At 48.5% G+C, this 17,431-nt stretch overlaps 1 protein-coding gene across 1 annotated transcript in view; it reads left to right on the top strand.

Moving 5' to 3' along the window:
- The window catches only part of ANKLE2 (ankyrin repeat and LEM domain containing 2), a 20,764-nt gene extending 3,333 nt beyond the window's left edge, over positions 1-17,431 (top strand). The window contains exons 2-13 of the mRNA XM_006901007.1: positions 4,079-4,552; positions 5,742-5,948; positions 7,041-7,234; positions 7,338-7,526; positions 8,751-8,873; positions 10,346-10,412; positions 10,915-11,087; positions 11,974-12,080; positions 12,850-13,038; positions 15,462-16,070; positions 16,538-16,669; positions 17,209-17,431. Of these exons, the coding sequence (XP_006901069.1) occupies positions 4,079-4,552; positions 5,742-5,948; positions 7,041-7,234; positions 7,338-7,526; positions 8,751-8,873; positions 10,346-10,412; positions 10,915-11,087; positions 11,974-12,080; positions 12,850-13,038; positions 15,462-16,070; positions 16,538-16,669; positions 17,209-17,431 (2,687 nt within the window). The remainder of the gene's footprint in view (positions 1-4,078; positions 4,553-5,741; positions 5,949-7,040; positions 7,235-7,337; positions 7,527-8,750; positions 8,874-10,345; positions 10,413-10,914; positions 11,088-11,973; positions 12,081-12,849; positions 13,039-15,461; positions 16,071-16,537; positions 16,670-17,208) is intronic.

Genomic DNA, 17,431 nt, shown 5'->3' with positions numbered 1-17,431 from the left:
TTTATTGTGGCTTTGTTCACAATAGCAAGGAGCTGAAAACAACCTAAGTGCCCATCAACAAACGAATGGATAGAGAAGCTGGGGTATATTCACACAATGGAATACTATGCTGCATTGAAAAATAAGGAACTCATGCAATATTATTCAAAATGGGTGACCCTGGAGGACATTACGCTGAGTGAAGTATCTCTGTCACAAAAGGACAAATACTGCATGGTGCCACTGTTGTAAAACAGGACTGACATCGGGGTGGGGGAGACTGAGAAAGATGGGTTCAATAATGTAGACTGCATTGAAACAGATGAGGAAGAAAATTGTTTAAAAGGGATATATGATTAGGTATTTTTGTCATGAGAGGAGTCCAGAGCGAAGGCTGCATAGTGGAGTGGACCTGGAGGAGAGTTTGTAAAACAATGAAAGAATTTTACTTTTCCAAGAGGGTAGTGTACTAGGGGGGGAGTGTTGGGAGGGGAGAAATATGCAACAGTAAATGAATAGAAACCCAAGGTCTCTGTAAATTTTCACTGAAATTAATAATAAATTTTTTTTTAAAACCTGCAATATTTGCAAAGCAAAGTGAAGCAAAGTTCGCCTGCACATTTTATTGCCCCTTCTGTCGTTCATGAGAGGAGTATAGTCTTGCACTTTGCTTCATTCCTTATTTTACATTTTAAAACATTGCTTGATCTAAAGCTGTAGATTTATTGTTAAGTATGTTGTAATATACTCTTGAGTTGTAACTGACTCATAGCTGACCTTCCAGTGAGTTTTCAGAGGCAGTAAATCATACTGGAGGAGATTGCCCATCTTTCTCCCACTGAGCAGCTAGTTGATTTGAACCATGTACTTTTGTGTTGGCAGCCCCATTCTTTACCACTAAACCATCAGTGTGTACATTTTTCTTATCAAAACTGACTTTGTAGCATGTTATTTATTCTGAGAGATTAATTCTGTATTCCCTGATAGCAGTAGCTAAAAATCTATTAAGACATTTTCAATATCAGATACAGTGTACAGACCTTATATATTTCCTTTTAGTCTAACTCTTCTTGCAACCCTAGAAGTAGAGCTAATGTCCATTTTATAGTTGAGGAAACCAAAGTTTGGAGTTGAAACAACTTGCCCAAGGTTTCTGATTAGGTCAGTTGCCAATGTCATTATAATGTGATATTATTGTTCTGCTCTGGGCTTTCACGGTTACAAGGACAAAATGGAGATCTTAGGAAAAATGAAATACTGTCAGAAACTGTTATAGTTCTGCTCCTTTCTCCCTCAGCCCTCATACTGTTGTCCTGCCTGTGGCTTTGTCTTGCTCTTAAAACAGTCTGGATTTATCATCACCCTTGTCGTTTCCTTACCACCAATCCATCACTATTAATTTTATACAAAGATAATTTGATTCTCTGCCTGTCCTTTTCAGTATCCTGTCAGCAGGTCTTCACTGTCATGTTCTTTGGCAGTTTTAGAGTGGACGGGGTAATACATTTCATTGATTAAAAGACGAGGCTCTTTGAATCAGCAATAACCATTGTTTAAATCAGACTTGAGTGTAATGTGGAGAAGGCGTGATACGGTGGATCATATGATTAAGAAAAGTTCCTAGGTTGAATGGAAGTGATGAGAAGGCACGTGGGTCAATGTCTGTGATATGGAGAAGGCAGGGAGGGTGAATGAGTCTGATGCTGGATGAATGGGTGTAACGTGGAGAAGACAGGAGAGAGAATGGGTGTTGGTGAGCTTATCCTGAAGCTGTGGGCTCTCATAGAAGGACTTTAGGAATGGGAGGAAAAGGGAGAGGTTTGCATTTAAAGACTTCTTATGGCTCAGTCTTAGTATATAAACTGATGCCTGTTACTGTGTGTTATCTTTATTTTGAAGAGAGTTGATTTCAAAACCGCAAGGGTGAAAAAAGTTTAAAAATTTCAAACAAACTAAGGGTAGGACGTTTAATTTTCACTTTGTTTCTTATTCTTTCTATCCATTTATATAAAAAGATTACAATTTGGAAAAAAAAAAGATTACAATTTGGAATTTCTTTCCTGAAGCACATTAGAAATTCCAGTATGGAGGTGTTCCCCGCCCCTCCAATCAGCAATCCTGAGATGTAATTTACATTGACCAAAGTGTGCAGTTCAACAAGTTTTGAGAAATATGCACACGCCTAGTAAGTCCCGTCAATTAACATGTAGCCGGTTTCCATCATCCCAGAAAGTTCCTCTGTGTCCTTTGCACCAGGGTTCCTGCTGTCTCCGCTGTCTTTGCCTCTCTTGTCAACATTTGATCTTGCCTAGACACTATTGTGAAATCTTAAGGCATAAAAGGTATAAACTTATGGCAAAAAACTTAAGGCAAATACTTATGTATATAATTTGATGCTTGACATATATCCTATTTTCTGTCATATATTAAATGATCCCAGCGCTTGGCAGATTCATCACACAGGCATCAGAGATACTATTGCTTCAGATCTAGCCCACCAAAGTAAAGCTAGTTTCACTACGGAGTGGTGGTGGTGGTGGTGTGTGCTGTCAAGTCAGAATCTACTCATAGCTGACCCTCCAGTGGGTTTTCAGAGGCAGTAAGTCATAAAGGAGATTACCCATCTTCCCACAGAGCAGCTGGTGGATTTGAACTGTGTGCTTTTGAGATGGTAGTACAGCTTCTTACCACTATGCCACCATTGTATGACAATAAACTAAGCCCCACAGATTTTTTTTTACCATAATCAAGTTTTAATGATGGCAGTGAGACATGGAGGAGGAGGAGGGTCTGCTAAAGTTGGGGAGAGAAGTGAATGAAGGCTTTCAGTTATTCAGAAAGAAAAGAACAAGAGTCAACAGGAGCGAAACGCGGTGGAATGGCAGCGGGGTGAAGCGGGAGCCCCCAGCCCCGCGCCCGCAGGCGGCCCTTTAAGCCCCACAGATTTTTTCGTTTCTCAGTACATGTAAAAGTTCTGTCTTATACTATGCTGTAGTCTATTAAGAACAGAGTTCTGATGGTATAATGTGTTAAGTGTTGGACTGCTGCTTGAAAAATCAGCAGTTCAAATCCACTAGCTACTCCTTAAGAAAATGATCTTCTGCTACAAAGATTTATTCTTGGAAACCCATAGGAGGAGGTCACCATGAGTTATAATAGGCTGCATAGTGGTAAGTTTGGCTTTGGTTTGCTTGTCTGTTAAGTGTGTAGTGGGCATGTGAGCACTGGTTCCTAGTGGTAAGAAACTGTGCTGCAATCCCAAAGGCATGCAGTTCAAAAACACTAGCTGTTCCACAGGAGAAAGATGGGCAGCCTCCTCCCTGTGTGATTAAATTGCCTCTGAAAATATACTGGAAGGTCAGCTATGCGTTTGTTCCGACTCGATGGTACACGGCAATAACAGTGGGCATGTTGTTGGGAGGGGCTATTCCTTGGAAAGGGGCATCATGCTTAGGATGGTGGAGGGTCAGCAGAAGAGAGGAAGACCCTAAACCAGCGGCTGCAGTGATGGGCTCAAGTGTGTTAGAGATGTGAGGATGGCACAGGATGAGTCATACTGGACTCAGCGGCACTTAACAACAACAGTATTACAGAAGGGTTTGAAATGCTGTGAGAATGACCAGAGTGAGGCACAGAGACATGACATGAACTCGAGCTGTTGGGAAATGGTGCCCACAGACTTGCTCAGGGCAGAGTGGCCACAGACTTCCAATTTTTAAAATAAACTGTTTGCAGAACACAGAACGACCTTGTCAGGAAACATCTGCCTGTGTGACAGCTCCATGTAAAGTCCTGTCCTGAGCTTCTCTTACTGCATGGAGTGCAGCTCTATCAGGAAGCCACAGTTTGAGAGCTGGAATTTTTCTGGATTTTGTCAAATTGACTTTCACGAAGTTTATTCCAAATTACACTTTTTTCCAGTACAGTGTTTGAATGTTAATGTGATAGTACTAGGTTATAAGAGTCTGATTTTGCATAGATAATTGTAGATATGGAAATAAAATTCATACTAAAAACTTCTAATAGAGGAGTCATAGATGTGTAAAAATGTGGAGAAACTGGATTAAAAAGACTTTAAAGTTTCTTTTCTTGCACCTAGGTGAAATGACAATGGATGTTGTCTTGGCTCAGTTGAAACTCCTGAATCCAGATGACCTTCGAAAAGAAATTGTCAAAGCCGGATTGAAATGTGGACCTATTACATCAACCACAAGGTTCATTTTTGAAAAAAAATTGGCTCAGGCTTTGTTAGAACAAGGAAAATCCTTGATTTCCTCTCCTAACCAAGATGCAGCAGGCCTTGCACCTTTCAGCCAAGAAACACAAAGGATTTTAACATGTGCTGTGCAGAATGCAGCTAATAACCAGGCCACTTTTTCTGAAGACAAAGATTTTGGCTATAATATGGGCCTGAATCCGCCTCAGGAAGAGGCCATACTGCCCACGACCTGCTCGCCATCCTTCAGTGCCCCCGCAGAGGTGGACACCCCCAGAACTCCTGTGGCCACCACTAAAGAACCCCTCCTGTACTATGGGGTGTGCCCAGTGTATGATGACTTACCGGGGAAAACAGGTAACATGTACATGAATCTGTTGGAGCTTGTCTCTCCAGCCTCCTGTTCTGTCTTCTTGTTACACCTCCTGGTTTTCTTTCTTTACTTTTTGGTGGTTTGATTTTGTTTGCTTGGTTCTCTTTATTTTGACAATTTAGACATAGTACGTATTTCCTTTTTCTTCTCTGGATAGCCTTTAGCATCTTCCCTGACATTTGAGTTTGCTGATAAACCTAGTTGATAATACCCGTGTCCTTTTCAGAGTCCCTCAGTAGTGCACTCTCATGCACACATGGTGGAAGCACCTGGCTTACCTCCCCCTCCCAGGCCTGTAGTGGTTCGGTGCTAGAATTCTCACCTTCCTGGCCGGGCCCCTCCTGTGTAGCTGCCCCTCATCTGTCATTAGAGGCTCACATATTGTTCTGATGCTGAGTAGGTTCTAGCAGAGCTTCCAGAATAAGAGAGACTAGGAAGAAAGGCCTGGTGATCTGCTTGTAAAAATCTGTACATGAAAACCTGTGAATGTAGGGGATCACCAAGAATTAGAGGCTGACCCAGCAGTAGCTAATGGGTAACAGTGACGCTCTATTTGCCCTTTACGCTTTTTCACCCTCCCCACTCTTGCTTGTGATGATAAATTTCGGTCCTAAATGCAAGATGTCACCCCCCTTTTTTTTGCATATTGCTCTTGTTGTGACTTAGAGTTGTATTTTACCCTTTTGGAATGTTGAAAAGTAACACAGTTGAATAAAAAGTGTAAAATATGGGTGAACTATATGTCGTTATGAAGTAATACTCTTGTAATCATGACAGGAGATGTGAAAATAGCACACATTACCAAGCTCTAGTGTTTGGAGAAAATATCAACAAATAAAATGAGAAAGTAAGTTGAAGTGTTACATTCCATTTCACTGCTAAATACTTTAAAATATCTTTGATCTTAATTGTTGTCTCTGTGTCTTTTATATGTTTTGCCTATCATACTTGGCATATGTTGTGAAAATAGATTGTTACCGAAACACAGAACCTGCTCAAAGTCTTTGGACACAAACCTCTGGTTTCTTCATGCTCCTCGTACAAGGTTGAGGTCAGGGCCTGGGCCAGTGGGACCTTCACTGTCACCACTCCTTCCCTACCATGCTGGAGGCCTTTGTGTCATGGTACAAGAGGAGAAACAGAGTTTTGATCTATCTTCCTTTGTCCCCACAGAGAGGGTTCATGTTTATGAGGATAAAAAGGAAGCCTTGCAGGCTGTGAAGATGATCAAAGGATCTCGGTTTAAAGCTTTTCCAAGCAGAGAAGAGGCAGAGAGGTTTGCTAGAGGAAGTTGCGATTATTTCCCTTCTCCAAGCAAAGCCTGCTTGCCGCTGTCCCCTGTGAGAGCAGCCCCAGCCATCAGCAACGGTGGGCTCAAAGGTACAGTGCGCGCCATCCACATGATGGTGTCCCTCTGACCCAGGAATGTGCTTTGCCCTCTCCTGAGGTTTTGTGGCTTGTTTCCTCTCTCTGCACTGTGGTTCACCAAGAAGGGGAGACCAGCCCAGGGACCAGCCATGGAAAAAGGGATTCAGGCTGGTTGGGATTGGGAATGCTGTGAGGCGAGGGGAGGCGGGGGTGGTGGCGATGGGCACCCAGAGCTGCTGGGCGCTCTGAAGGCCTTGATGCCAAGGAGTCAGGACTTGTGCTTGACCAGGGGATGACCTGTGCCCCTTCTGTTGATTTTCACAATCCCTCAGCTCAGGACCCTTTGTTGATCTGAGACGAGTTCTCTTCCTGCCTGAGACTGTGTCCTCTGCCTGGATTCCCACACGCAGGGGACCTGTAAAGTCAGATTCTGGTGCAGGAGCCTTGCTGCTTGGATTTGACCACGCCCCGTCCCAAACGCAATTGCTAACTTTGCTCGTTCACCTCTGACCAAGGCCCTGGCTTTTTACTGTGCTTGGGCCTGGTTCTCTGCCTGATGTCTTAGCCTCCCCTAAACTGACTTGATCCCAAGGATGTGCACTCTGCTTTGGGTCACTCTCTTCCTCTGCTACCTGCCGCAGAGTTATGCAGTGCTTACTTAGGAACCAGTGGTTAAAACTCTTAGTCACAGATTTATCTCTTAACGGTTTGGTTTGTAGAATTCCCCTGAAGAAAATCCCTGGTGTCTCAGTGTTGTAATTAAACAGCAGAAATCACTTTGGAGTGTTCGCCCTCATGGGAATCCTCTTAACCCCGGAGGCTGCGTGCCTTTGCTGGAGATGTCCTCTGGCGAGGACTGTCCTTACCATATGCATCCCACCATAGAAACCCACTTAGTGCCCATGATCACCCATGGCACCACACTCACAGGGCCTCTGGCTGGACACCTGGTGGAGCCGGTGTGCTCTTGATGTGTCCATACCTCTCTGGCGGGCTTGTGTCACCTGCATTCAGGATTGGTCACTGTGCTCTGCTCTCAGCTAGTTGGAGTGCAGAGAAAGTGTGTGAAGTCCACCATTCTCACATCCTTTCTCTTAATGACAGATGATTTGTGCTTATCAGAGTCTGAAACTATCAACAAAGAACGTGCCAACAGTTACAAAAACCCTCGGACCCAGGACCTCACGGCCAAACTGCGGAAGGCTGTGGAAAAGGGAGAAGCAGACACCTTCTCTGACCTTGTCTGGAGTAACCCCCGTTACCTAATTGGTTCCGGGGACAATCCTACCATTGTCCAGGTAAGTCTGCTTTTAGCGCTGTGGTTTACGCTCCATGGTCATCATGATCTGCGTGCCCATAATAAAAGTAGAACTGAAGTTCAGAGCAGGATTTCCCTTCCAGGAAGGCTGTCGGTACAACGTCATGCACGTGGCGGCCAAGGAGAACCAGGCTTATCTCTGCCAGCTGACACTGGAGACGCTGGAGAACCCCGAGTTCATGCGGCTCATGTACCCCGATGACGACGAGAGCATGCTGCGCAAGCGCATCCGCTACATCGTGGACCTGTATCTGAACACGCCCGACAAGATGGTGAGTGGGCACCTCGTGCTCCGTCCAGCAGGAGCACCAATGTCCTAGGTGTGTGCTGAGTGCCTGTGCTGGGCGTCAGCGAGCAGGACAGGACTAAGACTCGCTGAGGAGGTGTGATCAGAACAAGAAGGCTGTATGCTCACTGAGGTGTCTGCACTGCAGGGCAGCATATCCTGGTTGGTCCAAACAGGACCTAGAAGCAGAGATCACACACACACACACACACACACACATCACACACACACACAGAGGACCTAGAAGCAGAGATCACACACACCCGTCCCTCTGGGAGACCCTACCTAGCTGTGTGCCTATTGGTTCTGTCTTTGGACCAGGGATCCCCCAGCCCTTCTGGGGGCTATTCTCTCCTGCTGCCTCTCTCATGTCATTGGCAGGGTGGTGATGCTGTGTGGTCATGTGGTGCCAGGAGTTATAGTCATTCCCTGTGTAGCGCGCTCGAGCCTGGTACTTCTCCCACAGATGGGTGGTGCTCATGCTGACCTGGGGTGGTCGTGAGGCCCTGCACATGCTATGTGCACCACCCTGATAATGATGCTGCACTTTAATTGGTAGATTTGTGGGAGCCTGGTGGGAGGTGGACTTGACCTTCAGGTGCACAAGTCATGTGTGAGAACACAGGTGTGTGGCTGCTGAGCACAGTGCCCAAGTCTTCATGCCCTTTGATCTGTCAGAGTCCCCTGGCAGCCCCAAGAGAAGGGCCCACACCAACTTTTGGTCACAGGAGACCTGTTCTAGTCACACCAGAACTGGGATCTCGCCTCCCTGGAGCCAGGGCCACTCACTGCACCCTTACATGAGCCCAGGAATCTGGAATCTGCTCTGCTTTCAGAGCAGTTGAGCTTTGTGTGTTCTTTGCCCTAAATGTCGCCTGCCTCCCCTTGTTTTGCTTCCTGAGCACTTGATGCTTTCTGAGTTACCTGACAGATGTTTAACTGGGCCTACATGTTAGTGTTGCTGCTGCCTGAGCTCCTGTGACCCAGCTCCTGAGAGGACTGTCCAGTGTGAGGACCCAATACTGAACATAACTACCGAGGCCCATAGAGAGTGTGCACCCTGATGGGTGGAGTGGGCAGTTTGGGATGTGAAGGGAGATGGTGATTTTTGTGGAACTTTTTTCTCTTTTTGTAAGGCAATACGTATTTTCATTGTGCAGCAAGCAGCCTCCTGAACTGAGAAACATGAATTATCTCTCTTCTTTTCTAGGGCTATGATACACCCCTGCATTTTGCATGCAAGTTTGGGAATGCAGAGGTGGTCAGAATCCTTACTTCCCACCCTTTGATTGTAAAAAATCCCAAGAATAAATATGAGAAGACACCTGAAGATGTAAGTACCCACTGAAACACTGTGGTCCTGAGGCTCAGGGCTCACAGCCATTCAGTGCTGGGGCACAAGGACCCACAGCCGTGTGGTCCTGGGGCACAGAGGTCACAGCTGTGTAGTCCTGGGGCACAGTGATTACAGCTGTGTGGTCATAAGGCTCCATGGCCACAGGGTATTGGAATGCAGTGGTCATTCAATACTAGAACAAATGGATATGGGGTGTTAGAATGTGGGTAGGATGCTGCAATTTGGTCATACTGTGTTGGACGTGCATGCACGGAAAGGAGGCGTCTGTGGGCAGTCAGTGTAGCCCTCGTTAGCCCTCACTCAGCTTGTTCCCATTAAGCAGAGCAGCCTGAGTGGTGAGAGAGTTGTGGAGGTGTTCTGTGCCTGTGGTGTGGAGAACAGGGAGCCGGGGACCACGCCAGAGCTTGGCCTGGTGTGCTCCAGGTGCCGGTGGGTGCTGCTCTCAGGCCTGGGAGCATTCTGCTTTGTTGCTCCTGCCCTTCCCCTTTTATAACATAAAAGTAATACCTATTTTATATGCAATGTTCAGTATTTCCAGAATAAAGGTAAAATAAAATTGATCAGAAAATTTTACAACTCAGATTATCATTATTTTATATACATCTAGCCCAGTTTTTGGGTATTTGTAGGAGTGGTTTTTACAGCACAGGAGAGAAAGACCCCAGACAAGATGGATTGACACAGTAACTGGGGTAATGGGGGTCAGTGTGTCAGAGTCAGTGAGACTGGCTCAGGATAGGGAAGGCTTCAGAGCTCTTGTACATAGGATCCCATACATAGAGTACAAGTTGCAGGTGACTCCACTGGCACCACCACCAACTTTAACACTTATTTTTTTCCCTTCACATATTTTATTTCAGTTAACAGTTATCCATTTAAAATTCATTTGTTGCAAAATAAAAAATTAGTTGCACTCACTGGATACAACTGTGAAACTTTGGTTTCACCCATTGGCCATAACAGAGATGGTTACTTTGCTGAGACAGTGTTACTTTGTGGTTTGAAGGTTCCCAGTAGTTCACAGGTTTGGTTTTTTTTTTAGTTCACAGTTTTGAGCACAGTGTGTTCTTGAGGCACGATTGCCTCAGGCCTGGGAAAGGCGCTTCCTGTGGATTTGTTTTCTCCCCTGGGCAGTGCCCTTCCTACAGGGCAGGTGTCTGAACTGATGACAGTGTACTTATTCTCCTTCTGTGCACCATGAGGAAAGAAGGTAGAGCTCACTTCATCTCCCGGTGCTCCCCACCGTTCCCCTGGGGTACGCACCCTTGGGCTGTGAGCTAACATCTCAGGAAATGCTGGCTTTTGACTTGCTGAGCTCAGGAGGTTTTGCCATCTTTTAGAGATGTCCTCACTACGCTGAGTTGAAAACTTGTTCTTGTAATATAACTTAAGTGATAAGAAAATGGGATGAATTGTTAAAAGATTTAGCGTGTTTATTTACTTCATAGGTAATTTGTGAAAGAAGTAAAAGTAAATCTCTGGAATTGAAGGAGCAAATCAGAGAATATTTACAGGGTAAGTGATAGGCATCACGGTGAGGGTGGGTGTCACGGTGGGAGTGGGTGATCAGAGTCGGGGGTAAGTGATCACGGTGGGGGTGGGTGATCACAGTGAGGGCGTGGCATGGTATGGGGATAAGGGGTCAGGAGAAATGGAAGGAGGTCCCACCGTCTTGCTGGGCTTCCCCCCCCTCCCCCCCGTTCTAGTGGTCAACGCTGTCCTGATTCTGGAGAAGCCCACAGTGTGCATCAGTGATGTATTGTTGTGTTGTGCAGAAGGCCTCCGAGTGCTGACCTGTCTCAGAAGTCCAGCCTCCTGGGGTGGGTGGTGATCTTGTGAAGGAGCGTGGTGGGCTCTGTCCTCACCTGACGCAGGAACCACGTGCTCGCTTGTCCTCAGTCAGAAGCAGAGCCCCAGAGAGTGGAGCCATGTGGTTTCTTTGCTGCTCATCAGATACCTGCCAGGTACATTAGGCCACAGGGGCCAGGATGCTCAGCCACACTTGTCCCTTCTGCAGGTCACTACTATGTGCCGCTCCTGAGAGCAGAGGACACATCCTCGCCAGTGATTGGGGAGCTGTGGTCATCCGACCAGACGGCTGATGCACTGCCCACCTCTCGCTTTGGGGGAAGCCCCCGAGACCCCATTCTGACTCTGAGAGCCTTTGCAGGGCCCCTGAGCCCATCCAAGGTGAGCTGCTGTGGAAACTGTTGGAACCTCCCCAGGGTATCTGTAACTTGGTGTGGGGTTTGTGCTCGGTCGTGGGGACTGGCCCATGGTCCCCAGAGCTCTCAGAAGAGGACCGTCTCAGGAGAGGGCTTGCTCTGTTTGCTGGAGTTTCAGGTGTCCTGACTGCCCACTTGTGGCAGGAGGCACCAGGCCAGCCCCGCCCCGCCTATACTGCATCATCTGTCTGCCCTTTTCAGCCCAGCCAGGCTCCCTATCCAGCACCTTCACCAAGAGGTGCCCACCTCTGACTCTGAAGTTCTCCTTCTAGGCCTGCTTCCTGTAACATGCTTTGAGCCACTGGAATAGCTCTCCTCTGAGCCTAACCACTGCATCCTCACCTCGACCCTTTAGGGTGTTCAGACAAACCCTGACAGCGTCTGTGGGCTTTCCACCCAAATGAAAATGGAGGGCCACCCTTCTGGCTGCATGCTGCCTGCATGGAACCCTGTAACTAATCACGACCTGCAGTACAGCTCAGAAACACAGCTGTTGGAACTGCCTCATAACTGACCCTCCAGCAGATTTTCAAAGGCTGAAAGTCACAAAGAAGAAGATTGCTCGTCTTCTTCTGGTGGATTTGAACTGCCAGAGAGATGCCATCTTTGGGTCAGCAGCACAACTCTGTACCCACTACGGCTCCAAAAATGGGTAACTAGTTGCAGTTAAGTAAGGATTAGTCACATACAGCATGAGACTAGTAAGTTTCTTTTTACAGCATATCAAGGGAAGAATGGACAGGGCAGCCCTGTGGGGAAAGAATGGATACTGGAGACACAGGGTCACTCCGCCAAGTGTGGGGTGTTTGCACAGTGCAGGCAGGATGCCATATTGCTTGTTTTCTTCACAGGCTGAAGAATTCCGCAAACTCTGGAAAACTCCACCTCGAGGGAAGGCAGGTTTCTTCCATAATGTCAGGAAGTCGGATCCAGAAAGAGGCGTTGAAAGAGTGGGAAGGTACTTTGAGGACTGTGTGTTGCTATTAAAGTGAGAAGCCTGGATACTTGGCCCAGGCGTGAAGGGACAGCCCAAGATGCAGAACTCCTCAGCAGGGTGGCCGGACCCGCTCTCGGGCGTAGAGCGTCTTTATCTCAGGGTTACTCTGTGCGCACTGCACACACACCGCAGCCTATAGTGGTGCCATCCTTCCTGGATCAGGGGTTCTCCACATCCTCAAGATACTTGGGCTTGTTTTTTGGTGTTTTTTTTTTTCTGGAAAGGAGGCAGATAACATTACCTTTCTAAATTAGTGGTGTAAGAGGTGGTGGGTTTAGAAGCTACCAATAGGATAAAAATCCCAGAGGGTGATTTGCCCATAATCAAAAAGCTGAATGAGAGTGTAAATGAATGAAGCTTCATTGAGTGCTGTAGATCTTGTTCTCAAAACATGGCTTGGATTCAGGTGTAAACTCAGAAAGGACCGTTGACTTTTTAGGAGCCTACACAGATTGGCGTTGGCTGTGTGCAAGCAAGTCCATCTGTGGGGTTTGTCGTGGGACTTGAGGTCCCTCTTGTCTGGCTCTTGAGGACCCTGTTCTAGGTTCCAAAGCAGCAGGAGCGGAGGAACGGCTGGGCTGGGTGCAGCGAGGGTGCAGTAGATGCATCCCTGTTGAATCCTGAGGGCTGCACTCCGTTCTGGCATAAAGTTGCTGCTTTGTTTGTCATTTCTGTGCTGTGTCTTGTCTGCTTTCACTACTGATGATGGCTTTTGTTTCATTTGTTACAGGGAGTTAGCACATGACCTGGGGTACCCCTGGGGTGAATACTGGGAATTCCTGGGCTGTTTTGTCGATCTGTCTTCCCAGGAGGGCCTGCAGAAACTAGAAGAGTATCTCACTCAGCAAGAAATGGGCCGAAAGACCCACCTAGAACCAGGAGCAAATGAAGCTCATCTCCAAGACCAAGGTGAGGGCGAGTGTGAGAGCTATACCTTGGCAGATGAGGAGGTCTGTGTGGGAGGGACAGCATTGCCAGGTGCACTGACCTGTTCAGGTTGAGGTTCACCCGCAATTAAAACTAATCTCTGAAGGGAACTCTGGTGGCCTAGTGGCAAGAAGCTGCACTGCAATTCTGAAGGTAGGCAGTTCGAATCCACCAGATGCTCCACTGGAGAAGGAGGGACAAGCTCCTCCTGTGTCAGTCGGATCCGATTCCAATCCAACAGTACACAACAAGTAGAAAAAATTTTTTTAAAAACCCCAGAAAACAAAACCAACTCTCTGTTACATCAAAATTGATAATAGCTGAATCCCGCTGGCTGAGAACCTGTAAAACTCTTGTTGCCACAGAATGGGAGCTGACCCTCAGCGGGGTTTCAGAGGCTATGAATCTCATGGGAGGTGATTGCTCTTCTTTCTCCATGAAGCGGCTGGCTTTAGGTTGACAGCGCAGCTCCTTAGCACTCGGGGGGCCACCGGAGCTCCCCAGAACCTGTAGTGGTTGGATCTTCTGATATCCTGTCTTTTCCCACTGGAACATTTCCCATGTTTCCAGGAGTACACGCCCCAGAATACTGGGTGTCCTTAGTGGAGTCAGGATGCAAAGAGTTTTTACAGCATAAAATAGCAAATGGAAAAATCACAACAATGGAGTTTAATTAAATTGTGGCAAACTTAAAAGTAACAGTAACCACATTTTAAAAGGGAAAACCACAAACTGCCCCTCTGTATTGTTGAGTTTGTTCACCTCTCACTGAAAGGGAACAGCACGCCATCCTCAGAACCATTGCTGCCACTGAGCCCTTTGCTGCACTCACATAAACATCAGTTACAAAGAATGACAGTGATGTCACAGTCACAGAGGCAATGCGGGCACAGAACCACAAATTCTGCAAGGAACCGAGAGCTTGGCTAGTGCTCTTACTGACAGTGGCAGTCAACTCTGTAAGGGGCTGTTTTCAAAGCTTCAGTGGGGTTTTCCAAACTCCCCAGGCAGTTGAGGTGAGTTCCTGGAGGCGCCAGGCCCTGGTGCACTGCAGGGCCTAGTGCCTGAACTCCGTCGAGGGGCCAAGGAGGGGACAGAAACTGTGCTGACTTGTTGTTTATCTAGACAGTTCCCTTCAACCAGGTTTTGTAAATGCCAGAAAACTCCACACGTAAAACCCCTTAGCATCATGTTTAAGGTCATGAGGATAATGAAAAACAAGGCCAACCAGCTAACAAAATCTTGCTAGTACCAAGGGTTTTTTAATCTGCCAAAGTAGAAATGTGTACACCTACCAGATTAAAAATCTGTGGTTTCTAAAGACTGAGATGGGGGATGGGGCCCACTACCCCAGAAGGCATTTATTTTACCAAATAGACCCCTTAAAGTGAAGGAAAGAAGCTGAAGATAGTTTGAACGCATGTGAGTGAGAACCGTCCCAGGATAAGCTGGAGCTTATCCAGCATCCAGCACAGGCGGAGCCAGAGCTCTGAGCGTCAGGTTCTCCTGACATCGGTGTGTGCTTTTGGGCTTCATGATAAAAGTACACTTAGTCACCTGTAGTGAAGCGTACCCTCCCTCAGCAAGATTGGTGGCTGAACAGACAGGCATGCAGGTGCAGAAGCTGGGCCAGAAGTGAGAGAAACTTCTCTCAGAAACAACTTTGTTTTGCCTCTGAAGGCTTTGTCCCAAACCAGGCTCCGTATTTGATTTATATTTGATTCAAATTGTCCCACTGCAGATGAGTCGATTTCAACTCCTGTCAACCCTCCATCCAGTTTCTGAGACAATAAAATAGCTTCATCTTTCTCCTGTCGAGCAGCTTAAGGATACAAACCAACCCCCGCCCACTGTCATTGGTCCCACCTCATGGACACAAACTCCCTTCCCATCTGTGTCCTTCCACCTGTTTTCTACTGTCCTGTCAGGACAGATGGGGAGTCTACCCTGGAAACCACAGTTGTGTATGAAGCCCACAGTACCCGGAGGAAGGAGCCCTCAGGCCCGTGGCCCCACTAGCCACCTTCTAATTAGCAGCCCAACACTAATGTACTGCGCCCCCAAGGCCTTTAATTTAGTCACTTGGTCTCACCAGCCAGACCTCAGGGGTTCAGTGTCCCACTTCCACAGCATAGTCCACAGTTGTCCTCTGTCTCACTCTCAGGCCACCTTGGGCCTTGTTCTCTAGGTATCAGGACCCTGTGGGGAAATCCTCAAATCCCCTCTGGTCACTCCACACTGGGGCGCAGCCTGGCCTGGATGTCCCTTTCTGGGCCAGCAGGGAGGACTTGATCCCAGAAGGCCTGCAGCTGTGTCTGTCTTGGCATCTTTTGCAGTCTGTGCTGGGACAACCTGTGGGGCCCGATGTTCTGACTTTTGTGTTGTGTTGCTCACAGGCTGTGGCAAAAAGTGCAGCAACTCCATTTCCGTGAGGGCGTTTCTCGATGAAGATGAGGACATTAGCTTGGAGGAGTTTAAGAATCGGCAGAACACAGCTCGCAGTGCATACCAGCCCCTGGCTGGAGCCTCTGGAGACCCGGGGCAGGACATTCTCTCTGCGGAACAAGATGCACACTACGCAGACAGCCCGGATGCCAGAGACACCCAGGAGCGTGACAGCAAGAACGGGGTCTGCAGTCCGGATCCGATCAAGCTCTGGAGGCGGAAGAGGCCCATGGGCTGCGCTGGGGAGGAAGAAGGCCTTTTCTCTCCCGTCTCCAGCTTAACTGTTGAGTTTGACAAACTGCATCTGCAAACGCCAGGGAGCAGCTCTTGTCAGACACCAAGTAACAGAGACACGAAGGTCCCGACACCGAGAAGGGCCTCGGCAGGAGGTGAATTAGAACCAGCACCTGCTCTGGAAAAGTGTGGGAATGACCCAGTACGGACAGAGAAGGAGATGTCAGATGAGATTGCAAGGATGTCGCTGGATGCCAGCAGCCGTGGATGTGCGGGCCTGCGAGGCTGCAGCCCCACACTCCAGCCCCTGTCCTTGGAGCCAGCCCCTAGGCTCTTCCTGCTCGGGTAGGAGGACTGCACTTGGGATTCCCGGGGTGTTTTGTAATTTCTTTTCTCTGAGGGCCCCTTGATAGGCCGTGGCAGCTTTCCACCTGCATCCTTTAGGGCAGCAAGTGCCACAGTGACTGAATCTTTCCAGAGGATTTAACTGTCAGGACAGAGCCAGGGCCCCTCCTTGCACCACTAATGCGCTAGCTTTCCTCAGTCCCATGAACCTTGCTGAGGGATGCACAGTGTCCCCACCTCTGTTGCCCCAGGTCCCGGTCCAGCACCATGGCCACTGGCTCTTCCTTCCCTAGACTTGCTGGCATTCTTCTGACAACCGCCAGGGTACAGTGACTGGGGGGGAAACACATGGACCCTCAACACACTGATCCTGTGTCACACATGAGGGGGGTGTCTGTGTCCTCAGGTCTTTGTTTTATAATCAGATTCCCACCCACCCCCTTTCTTGTTCTTTACATGATCTCTAGAGAAGAGCCTTCAAAGCTGGACCGGGATGTGCTCGCTGCCCTGGAGTGTGCGGACGTCGACCCTTGTCAGTACCCGGCTGTCCTAAGGTGGAAGCGCACTGTGCTGGCCTACTCACCCTTGGACAGACAGAGGTAGGCGGCCACTGCCCACACTGCCATACGCTTTGCCAGCTGCTCAGCCCCACACAGGCAGCCCCATGGCCCAGCTCATAGAGCCCTCAGCCAGGTGGTCCTTGTCGACTGCTCCTAGAGGGAGGTTTACATGCCTCCGTGCACGTTACCACCACAGGGCCCCTTGGCATCCTCCCCCTGCCCTCCAGCCCCGTCTCCCATCCCTCCCCACCATCCACCTCACCCATCTACCCACTCCTCACCTCCTCATCCTCTAGCCCTCACATCTCCTTAGCACCTTCTTGTACCTCCCCACCCTCCCCTTTACCTCCTCACTCACTTCTTCACCCTCCTGTCCCCTCACCTCCTTGGTGCCCTCTCCCTCAGCCTCCCATCGCCTCCTCACCCTGTCCGCCTCCCCACTTCCCCTTCCTGCTCCCTCCCCCCTTTAGTACTCTGTCCCTCACCTCCTCCCTTTCCTCCTCTCCGCACTGCCTGGCCCTGTGTGGTCTGCTCTGACTTGCTTGTCTGTGGTAAATCCCCTCTCTTGGTTTCCCTAGTTGGCCAAGCCCTGCAGTGAAAGGGAAGTTCAAGCTTCAGCGGCCGGATCTTGGCTCTCCCTACAGCTGCAGCCCGGGAAGATGTGGACCAGCTGCCGGCAGTCCTGGGAAGGCCAGCGTCTCCCCATACTCGCCGGGTGTGGGTAGTCCTGGGCGGTATAGCCCCGTGCACGGCGGCCCCTTCCGCAGGATGGCATGCCGGGCTGAGCTGGCAGCGCTGTGA

Source organism: Elephantulus edwardii, unplaced genomic scaffold (assembly GCF_000299155.1).
Source record: "Elephantulus edwardii isolate Elephantulus edwardi_28Jun2011 unplaced genomic scaffold, EleEdw1.0 scaffold00304, whole genome shotgun sequence".
Lineage (NCBI taxonomy): Eukaryota > Metazoa > Chordata > Mammalia > Macroscelidea > Macroscelididae > Elephantulus > Elephantulus edwardii.
This window is presented reverse-complemented; position numbering and strand designations above follow the sequence as displayed.